The sequence below is a fragment of the Periplaneta americana genome, chromosome 15, assembly GCF_040183065.1.
Source record: "Periplaneta americana isolate PAMFEO1 chromosome 15, P.americana_PAMFEO1_priV1, whole genome shotgun sequence".
NCBI lineage: Eukaryota > Metazoa > Arthropoda > Insecta > Blattodea > Blattidae > Periplaneta > Periplaneta americana.
The window spans coordinates 148,459,723-148,470,833 of record NC_091131.1 but is presented as its reverse complement, the minus strand read 5'-3'; the positions used below and the strand labels follow the sequence as shown (position 1 = coordinate 148,470,833).

At 40.9% G+C, this 11,111-nt stretch overlaps 1 protein-coding gene across 1 annotated transcript; it reads right to left on the bottom strand.

The window, feature by feature from the left end:
* Positions 1–5,398: 5,398 nt before the first annotated feature.
* Positions 5,399–7,132, bottom strand: LOC138715440 (uncharacterized). Its single transcript, XM_069848346.1, has 4 exons — positions 6,998–7,132; positions 6,789–6,866; positions 5,840–5,908; positions 5,399–5,651 (listed from the first exon to the last, which is right to left on the bottom strand). Exons 1-4 carry the CDS (start codon positions 7,092–7,094, stop codon positions 5,521–5,523), a joined length of 375 nt encoding a protein of 124 aa, XP_069704447.1. The 5' UTR covers positions 7,095–7,132; the 3' UTR covers positions 5,399–5,520.
* Positions 7,133–11,111: the final 3,979 nt, after the last annotated feature.

Below are 11,111 nucleotides of genomic sequence, written 5' to 3'. Positions count from 1 at the left end.
TATTAAATGGCGCTCGCAAATCGATCAGTATCAATGTTGACTATTTCTATTTTATTTATCTTTGTTTGTTCGTTTTGTATTAACTACCGATTTAAGTTGGTTAAAATTTTGATCGGTAATTTTAAAGATATAATGGAAAGTTATGATTGGTAATACTAGGGTTGAAGTACTTCCGGTGATTTAGGAAGTCAAAATCATTGTGATTTTTTTTTTTTTTTTTGGTGGAATTGATCATATGTGCCCAGCATAATATTAACCTAAACTAATCAAACCTAAGCTCTTACAGATTCGTATATGCAAGGTGTTTCAATCATATCTTTCAAATTATCTTTTATTCTTGTTAATTTTTATTTTTATATTATTTAAACAGTTTACTGAAAACGTAAACATGAAATAATGTAAACATTTGGAAAGACTCGGTAATTTAATTATCACAAAAGATAATTCATCCAATAATAACATGGGAGTTCAATCCGTAGGCCTACGTGTAATCACAAACGCGGCACACTGGAAATGTCACGTAATCATTCCAACAAACTATGGAAGGCACTGTGGGACCTGTGTCCACCTTTCCGACCAAATTATGTCCTTTCTTATAATTAAATGAAGAACAGACCAGCCGGGAGATTGTTACGCTGTAATAAAAATATTCGCACATTCTGGGCTGTCTTTCCACAGCTGTAAAATTATAAAAAACTTATTCCATAATGCGATTACATATTGCGCAAAGCTAATACGTTTTGCGTAATAATTCATGCCCACAATTTAGACAAAGCTAGCAAACATATCACTGTGACCACGAGAAAGGCTTTTCTATAGCACGCAACACTGAAACTTCCATCTTGAATATTTGTAGGTTCTCCGGTGCAGGAATCTGTGACAGGTTAAGTTACATTAGCCTACTTTAGGCTTTTCGTATGCCTTGTGTAGGTTTGTTTGGGTTAGTTTATACCTTTTGTTTGCCTTGCTCATACTAAGTGAAATATAATGTGTGTTTCACGTTTATTTTTAAATGTTCTTCCTCTTAATTGAACGTATCAAATAATCAGTTTTAGGTTATCTGTACCGATCAATTATTTAAATTTTACCTACATTCTAGTGTTTTCAAGTCAACTGACGCCCTATACGAATTCTTCACATTCCGAACTATCTTCCTACTAAAAATTACACTATTTTGTTTCACAATTTTGCATCAATAAAATCTTCAGTGTCGAAAGCTATAGAAAACTCCTTGGAAAATATGAAGACGAAATGTCTCTACATATAGGCCGTACAGAAATTTTGTGATTCCAAGGCAAATATGATGAATCAATATTTGGCAAAAAAGAGATTTTGCTGTATGTTTTGCATCCTAATTTTATCTTTATTGTGGCAAAATATTAAATGCATATTTTATTTCTATGATTTTCTCTCTAACCGATTGGTATGAAACATGATGCTATGATTTTATACAGTCGTTAAAACTTTAAATTCTCGCTCCTGAAAAAATGAGAAAATTACATCATATTTGGCTTGGAGCAACAGAATTCATGTCTAAGGAAATGTAATTGTAACATATTATATTCAGTGGCTGATATAAGACGTTTGTAGCCGGTTATTTAACGACGTTGTATTAGCTACAAGCTTATTTAACGTCGATGGGATTAGTCATAATGAGATGTTTTTTGAAGAATATGAGGTCGAAGATTCGCCAAGTGATTATCTGACATTCTGCTTACAGTTCGGGAAAACTTGAGAAAACAAATCAGTTAATCAGCCGAAGCGGGAATCGAAACCACGCTCAAGCGCAGCTCCATATCAGTAGGGAAGAGAACGTGTGATTGAAGCACTGTTACAGTAGTCTCTAAGAATGGATGAATTACTCCTGCTGATCACAACGATGCAGTTCTACAATAAGAGTGTAACCACAGGACCAAGAACCCTACCTAATGAAGTAACAGATAACCTAGACCTACAGGTTGTGTTAACGTTAAATTGCGTTATTTAATCGAACTATATCCTTGGGAATACCAAATTCAATAAGACTATTATATAAAACTTCTCTCTTAACCGAGTCATATGCCTTTTTGAAATCTATGAATAACTGATGTACTGTATCCTTATACTCCCATTTTTTCTCCAAAACCTGTCGAATACAAAAAAATCTGATCAATAGTCGATCTATTAACTCTGCCAGTTAAAATAAACCATTATGATTATTATCATTATCATGATTATTATTATTATTATTATTATTATTATTATTATTATTATTATTATTATTATAAGTTCATGTTCTATAAGCGCAATAAAGACAAAAAAATTGAGAGACGTTGTGTGACATTTGGTTGTTCAGAAGACCAAAGAATGAGAAGTGGTATCCATTTCCAAAGTTAGGCCTAAGTTTATTCTGCTTTTGTTACGAGATAACCGAAGGTAAAACGAAGTGATACTGTAAGCCTAGGCTAGAATCTAGACTATTAATACACACACACACACACACACACACATACACATATATATATATCGATGGTTGAGAACCATACTGTCCTAAGTCCAACTTTATATAAGAAAGAAATCTGTTTCACTGTGTTCCAGTTGTCGTCTGCATAGGCCTAATTATATGAATCCAACAAAATTGTAAATATTCCTCTCCATAAGATTGCTATGAATCTATTCCGAATTGTTTCATGAAACTTTGAATGCCAGCAGCTTGAAAGTCCTCTCCTGAAAGAAAAAATAATAAAATGGACTTGGAACAGTATGGTTCTGGGCCATCGATAGGCTATATACATATATATTAATTTTGCATTCTTGCCCTGAAATCCTAAAACAATGGATCGAAGCAATAAGAAGAGAGAATTAGTTTGTTATCTTCCAACACAGTTATACTAGCAGACATTGAACAAATGAAAGTTGTCACGTTCGCCCTGGAATGCAAGTAAAATTACTGTTTCCTGTTTCATTCTCACTTGCAGAAGGAAATTTCAATAAGGGGGAATCTTGTACCACAGTTTAGTATATACAGTTGCGAAGCTCAATACTTACTAAATATGCAAACATAGACAGTTGAAATATGCATCCATAGATAGTTGCTAGCCACCAGGATCGCTACTATCGCCTCATCACAGACTCTTTCCCTAGCAGACGATAAAATGTATTGTACGTCTGATATCGTGTTCTTTTGAAAACTTAACACCTTCCTTCCCTTATTGAAATACGAAGTACATAAGGTTTATATATTTTTTCATAAAGTATATATTATATTTTATAAACTCACCTTCCTGGATCTTTCGGAAGGATAACTCTGACCTCCTTTTCTTAGAATTTATAGTGCAACAAACGTCTCCTTGTCCCATATTATTACTGAAATTATTGTATTTTAGCCATTTACACTTATTACAACCGATAACGAACATTTCACAGTTTACACAACTTTTCACAACAATGCAAAATATGGCACAGTCAATGCCTTTTCGATCTAGACCAGGCCGTAATGTATGTTCGGGTTTTCTATTTCAGTGTATGGACATGAATAAATATATAATAGGATGCGAAACTCACTGAGTTTCCCGTAACACATACTAGAGGCGCTGTTGTATAATTGATCGTTCTGCCATCTATATGCGGTTAGAGGCGTTATTACATCTAGCAGCGCACCAAGTAGCGAAAAGAGTAACTACTCCGTGCATCCAGCAGCGCACCCAAGTAGCGAAAATAATAACTAATTACTCCGCATATCTAGCAGCGCGCCTGGCGGCGAAAAGTTGAACTATATGCAGTAAATATTCCTCCTCCCCCCCCCCGCCCAAAAACCCTCAATTTAAAGTAAAACTTTAAAATTTTTATTCCTCACATAATCTTTCACTGAAAATTGTTATTGGAGCCAATAGTTGGAAGAGACGGTCTATTTTACACTATCTTATAATGTAACTAATTAAAATACAGCCAAACAGGGACAGAAAATAAAAGAAAACAAGGTCAGATAATTGGGATTTTATTCTTTAGGTAATAGTGTATAGTGCACTTTAAATCTGCAAAAACTAGTTACATAATTGAAATTACTATATTACTGTATACTATTTTACAATACATTCAACAACACAATTTTGACAAGGTCCATCATATCACTGTTTAACATACACTACATGTGCACTAGGGTTACCAGATTGTAACAATTTAAAAGCAGGTCATTTTAAATGAAAAATAATTTTCCATATAAAAGCAGGGCATAATAGACTAACTTGATACTTGACGTGACGTCTTTTTACATTCTGTTATATAATTAGGTAATTTGTTTGTCTTTGTACAATAAAACTGATACAAAACTATTATCATGAATAGAATTGAAGTATACGGATTCTAAATTAGCTTTTACCTTATTTAATTTTCGGATTGTTAATACTTCTCTGGTGACTCGACTTGTTTGAGCAAGGATTTTACAAACATAATTCCTCTAATGGACCCCAACTCAATAGTTACTCTCTTTTGTCCATTGGGAATTGGCAAGAAAGAAAAGCAGGACAATTTCTGATTTTTACGAACCCTGGCAGGATTCAGGACATGTCAAGCGAAATCCAGAACATCTGGTAATCCTATACACACAGATACACTTACATATTTAGTGTGCAGTACATTGGTAAAGTCTATACAACAAATTGAATAATTGAAATTGTGGGGCCCAGTCGGATAAGAGAAAAAGCCACATCTATATATTTATATTTTGGAATGCTCTGCCATCTGTGCTCGTTTACAGATGTAAATGATACCATTTGAATAATGTGTTGTCATATAGTTTAGTCAGAACATATTTCTTCACATTCCAATGAGATATCCTACGTATCGAAATTTATGGTTTGTCCCCTTGTCTGCCTGGACCCATCAACTATTGGTTAGTCAACTGTCCAAAAACAGGTTTGGACCCTACAAGTAACACTCATGGGACAATCAGAGCAGGAGGTAATGAGTAAGAGTGGCCAATTCCTTTCTCCCCTCCGTTGCATACATCGCTGACCATCGCTGACTAGATACATATTACATTAATCGGATTTCAAATACTACAAAAAAATGTTTGATAATTGAAACTGTCATATTACTATCTACTATTTTGCAACACATTTTAGAACACTTTTCTAGGATCACATCTAAGGTTCTTAGACATTGTTGTTTGGCATACACATAACAGTAACGTATACAAAAATGTTGTATGTACTGAGGGTCAGAGTGAAATACATGAGCTGCATCACTTACTTGCATTATGTTGGGCAAAAAAGTTTACTAGGTGAACTGAAGGTATGTTAACCCCCAACTTCCAAAGTCAAATATCTCTCTTACATACACACACATGTACCACATATTGTAACTTTGCTCCCTACAATTACACAATATATTTAACATTTGCTAAAAACATTTTTTTCTGGGAAAAAATAAATAAATAAATAAATAAAAATAAAAAATAAATAAATAAAAAAAGCTATGAACTTTCCACCAATATGATATTATACCTTTTTGTTACACACAATATGAGCTATTTACACTACTTTAAAGACACTGCAATTTTTTCTCCAGTCTCTTCACCTTTGCTTTCAGAGCTGCCATTTTTAGTTTGTTGCTCCTGGGTGAAGATGAGAAGTGAGGACTCGAGAAAAGTTTTCGTTTTGCAACACCAGGACCTAAAGATTACGAAATTAACTTCAGATTAATCTAATTGCTGGGAACTATTTTAAATAAAAAATGAAACGTGACAACACCTTTAGCCTTGTTAAGTTAATGTAGGCCTAACAAAAGGCATGCAAGCTATGGATAGGCTATATAACATACTACAAAATTGACAATACATCAAAATGTGATCAATATTTACCAAGTTTGGAAGGAGGTGTAGCTGAAGCTGAAGGAAACTGTTCCATCTTGGATGTATTCATGTCAGTATCTAAGGAAATAAATGATAAATTAAATTGAAGCAAGGATTGAACAGACTTTGTGCTCCATTCATTTCAAACTGCTCTTAACTGTACAAATTATAACTCATATAAATGTTAAGTAATAGTAACAATCCAAAAGTTTAATGCTGCAACAAATTTGATTGTGTTAATCTGAATTGTTCGTTGTAATGTAATATAAAATATTTTTTTGTTAATAGGCTGGGCTATAGAGGACAACTGACACTAACAGAAAGGGATAATCAGCAGAGGTGTTGGGATATTAAAGAGAAGTCAGTAAGAGGGAATGATAGTGTACTTCGTGTGTCAGGATATCAGTTGCAATATCGATTGTCTGGTTCAAAAGTGCGACAACTCAAAAAAACAAGTTTTGAGATATCTTCAGTTGAAAGTTTCAAATAAATCCCCTAAAAAGGGACAGATTTGTGGTTCATAACCACGACAATTAGAATTGAGTCAGTATTCAGGATGAGTATATCACGATCTTCCAGTTCATTATTAATAGATTTCGAAATGTAGTAATAATGAATTAATAAAGTCCATAGTTATAATTACTTCTAAAGCAGTTTATTTCGTTTTTATTCTTTTTGGTTGTAAATATGACTTATCTCAATATTGAATCGGCAAGAGCTCCGAAAGGGGCTTTCAGTAGTATAAATAACTAAAAAATGGCAATTTTTGAGTTGTCACACTTTTGAACTGGACGATCGATATATAACAAGATAAACACCCTGCCCTGTAGTTAAGAGGATTTGTTATTATTCGCTACTGTAAAAGAATGAAGTATGAAAACTGCAGACATATGGCAGGGGGCAATTAACTTCAATGATTACTAGCATGTTACCAGGCTCACAAGACAGTATCGCTTACCTTCAGCTGTGGGAACCACATTGAATAGGAGCGATGGTTGCTGATAGCCCCTCAGCTGTTCACCAATCATACTGTTCCCTGTAATAATCACAAAAAAAAAAAACGAAACATAATTAATTATGTATTTTGAAACATGTAATGTAAGAACAGCTGATGAGAAACTAAGGCATTCCTTGAAATCCATAAACTTGACTAAGTGGAATAATTACCTTGTTGGCATGCATCTTTATTCATCCCGGCATATGCCGTCGAAGCAGTAATCTTTGAAGCTGGAGTACTCATAGGAGCAGGAATTGTTTGAGGCATAGCTGCCAAGCCTGCAGCCTACTCAGTTGCAGCTTGTAAACCTATTGTGACAGCGACGTGAGAATCGAACTCACGACCAGCGTCCCGCAAGAAAGCAGATCGCACGGGCTCCACGGAACATTGAGTGACGTCGCGCGGTGGAGAGAAGGGAGAGAGGGTGTATTACGTCACGCGACGAGTCTGCGCGCGCAGCTGCTACGCAGTGGATGTGGAACGACCTTCCTGATTATTCCAGACGTCTGTCGATGTAGAGATATTGAGATAATTCTCTACACACCTGTAGAAGGTTCTCGCAACTATGATTTTGCTATAAAAGAGCAGGCGCCAGCGAACTAGACAGAGTCTTCAGAGTTTTCAGTTATTCAGTCAGTGAGAAAGCCAGAGCAAGCAAGCCAGCCGGAGTTCGACTCGAGTGTGCGTCCGCATCTGCGTCAGCATCCGAAGGCCTGAGTTCGAGTGCAGTGGACCGCAGTTGGAGGGACCCGAGTTCGAGTACAGTGAACTGTCTCTGAAGGTCTGTGGTTCGAGATACCGTGAACTCGAGTGACTGAGATAGAAGAACTGTGAACTGAGAACTGGTAGTTCTGATTTGTAAATAGTACTGTGTAAATATTAGTTAAGTTTAACAGTTCATTGTTGTGCGTAATAGTCCAAGTAAGTTGTCATTGTCGTCGGTGGAGTGCTATAACGAATACTGTGTTGAGTGAAGATCCAATTGTTGACGAGAGCGTTTAAGGTGGATTGTAGAAAGGAATTGTTGTGAGGAATAAATTACATTGTTGTTACCAATAAAATTTACACTGGTGTCAGAAGTGGGACATTATCGACAATGGAGAACCTACAGCTGATCCTGCAAGCCATCGCGGAACTGAAAAAGGACATAAGTGAAGTGAAAGGCGACATAAGTGAAGTGAAAGGCGACATAAGTGAAGTGAAAACAGAGATGAAAAGTGACATAAGCGGAGTGAAAGGCGACATAAGCGGAGTGAAAGATGACGTCACTACACAAATCGAAAGTGTTTCGGCCCACGTAGATGGAATTGTCGCCATTGTGAAAGACGAACTTAAGGCCGATCTGGATAAATTAAACCAGAATTTTACAACTATAAACGAGACAGTAGCCGAGTTGAGACAGGAGGTAGACCATTTCGACGGAAAAATCCGCGATCTCGAGCGTCGTCAAGAGCAGACGAGTGAGGTGATGGACCGACATGCTGAAGAAAACAAGCACATTCTCGCGTTGGTGGATCGCCAGGCTAGAGAACATAAACAGATAGTTGCCGAGGAAGTTCGACGTGCCATGCAAGAAGCGGCCACAGAGTTGAGGACTCCATATAGTGGCCCTGCGGAATCATCGCCTTCAGCGAGACATAACAACGTCAAGACGCCGAAGTTCGACGGAACGACGTCTTGGGCGATATTCCGTCGCCAGTTCGAGGCCACCGCGGCACATAATGGGTGGACGCCAGCGGAGAAGACTACCCAGCTGTTGACCGCGCTTCAGGGACAGGCTTCAGAGATTCTTCACAGCGTTCCAGAAGATGGGACAGCCGCTGAGATAATGGCGGCCTTGGAGGGACGTTATGGTGACCATCAACTTGCTGCAGCATTCAGGACCCAACTGAAAACGAGGGTCCAACAGTCAGGCGAGTCCCTGCAAGAATTCGCGATGGCGGTGGAACAACTGGCCCATAAGGCGCTCAGGGGCCTACCTAATGACTTCATCGCTGGAGAGGCGGCCTACACCTTCGGCAGCGGAGTTCGAGACCCGGAAATAAAGCAACAGCTACTCCTGGCAGAGCATCGCACCATCAATGCAGCTCTGGCGGCGGCCCTCAGGATGGAGGCAGCCAAGTTGACGGCGAACGTCTCGGCATCGCACCGGATTAGGAGCGTCGCGGCGGCCGACGTCGAGGAACGTCAACCGAAATCACCCGAGCGACGAAGACGAGGAGTGCCCACCTGCTGGTCCTGCGGCGAGCCTGGACACCTGAGGAGGGACTGTGACCGATCTGGTCACAAACAGGAAAACTAAAAGGGGCCGATGCGATGAGGGGCACGTCGGCGCCGTCATCACCATCCCCTCGGCTGATCTTGAAGACGGTTAACAGAAGATGCGACGATGGGCTGATTGCTGACGGATGGATAAGAGGCCGCCCATGCAGAGTACTGGTAGACACCGGGGCGTCGCTCACTATCGCCAGACCGGAAGTCGTGCGTGGACTACCTGGGAGGACGCCGCTGCGCCGGTATGAGCTACGTACTGCCTCAGGCGAGAACCTGCCCATCCAAAGAGAGGTTTTCCTGGACTTGACCTTGGGAAAGAGGAGACTGGAGATGTGGGTGTTCGTCGCCAACATCACTGAAGACGTCATCCTGGGACTCGACGCCATGCGGATCTTCGATGCAACGGTGGACGTCCGGCGCCGTATCCTCCGTTTTGGTCAGGATGAAGTGTTCCTGAGAGACGTCGAAGACCAACCCATGGCCAGCAGACTCACCTTGGAGAATCAAGTGACAATCCCAGCAGGCTGCGAGATGGTGGTGACGGCAAGACTGGACGGACAGCCGAAGAGAAACCTGCTCCTCGATTCGCAAACAACTCCGATAGATGGGGTTTATGTGGCCAGATCCCTACTCCCGAATCAGAAGGTGGTACCGGTGAGGGTCCTGAATGTCACCAATCGGGACAAGGAGGTGCCTAGTGGAACTGTACTAGGTAACGTCGAGCCGGTGGTGTCTGTGACGTCGCTGGCAGAAAACGAGGAGTGTCACCGACCACGTCCAGATCTAGACCCATCACTGAAAGAGCTGGCTCGAGAATTGCCGGCGAATTTAAGCAAAAGAGAAAGAAGACAAGTCCACGATCTACTGACAGAATTTCAGGACGTGTTCAGTCTGTCTGAAAATGACTACGGGAGAACGGAGAAAGTCCAGCACCGCATCGACACCGGAAATGCTCGCCCAATCAGACAACCTCCTCGACGCGTCCCTCTAGCTAAACAGAGGGAGATTGACAACCAACTGGAGGACATGAAAGCAAGAGGGGTCATCGAGGAATCCGACAGCCCTTGGTCATCACCTGTGGTGCTGGTGAAGAAGAAGAATGGGGACCTGCGCTTCTGCGTGGACTACAGAAGACTGAATGACGTCACCAAGAAGGACTGCTTTCCCCTTCCACGAATTGACGACACCTTGGACACCCTGGCCGGAGCAGAGTGGTTCTCGACCTTGGATCTCAAGTCAGGATACTGGCAGGTGGCGCTACATCCGGAGGATAAGGAGAAAACGGCATTCTCTACAGGCCAGGGACTATGGCAGTTCACCGTTATGCCGTTCGGCCTCTGCAACGCCCCGGCTACATTCCAGAGACTAATGGAGTCCGTAATGAGAGGCCTGACATACGACACCTGTTTGCTGTACCTTGATGACGTCATCGTGGTGGGCAAGACTTTCGGCGAACAGCTGATGAACCTGAGGAAAGTGTTCGAGAGACTGCGACAAGCCAGACTGAAGTTGAACCCGAAGAAATGTCATCTATTCCAGAAGAAGGTCAACTACTTGGGACACGTAGTAGGGACCAACGGAGTGGCCACGGACCCGGAGAAGCTACAAGCCGTCAGAGGATGGCCGAGACCGAGGGACAAGCAGGAGCTGCGCCGCTTTCTCGGCCTCTGCACTTATTACAGAAGGTTCGTAGCTGGGTACGCCAACATCGCTAAGCCTCTAACCCAGCTGACCGAGGAGAAACGACAATTCCAGTGGACAGACGAGGCGGAGTCATCCTTCCAGTCGCTGAAAGAGGCGCTCTGCACTGCTCCTGTACTGGGATATCCCATCCCTGGAAGGAAGTTCACGCTCGACACGGACGCTAGCAACGTAGGCATCGGCGGAGTACTCTCTCAGGAACAGGACGGGCAAGAGAGGGTGATTGCCTACTTCAGCCGAACATTGTCCAAGGCTGAGAGAAACTACTGCGTGACCCGTAGAGAACTTCTTGCTATTGTGGAAGCCCTG

Excerpts from the sequence above, each read along its gene's own strand:
- LOC138715440 (XM_069848346.1), bottom strand. The coding sequence starts at position 7,094 with ATGCCTCAAACAATTCCTGCTCCTATGAGTACTCCAGCTTCAAAGATT. Across the intron at positions 5,909-6,788 it reads TGTGGTTCCCACAGCTGAAG|ATACTGACATGAATACATCC; the intron begins GTAAGCGATACT and ends TTATTTCCTTAG. Across the intron at positions 5,652-5,839 it reads TACACCTCCTTCCAAACTTG|GTCCTGGTGTTGCAAAACGA; the intron begins GTAAATATTGAT and ends CGTAATCTTTAG.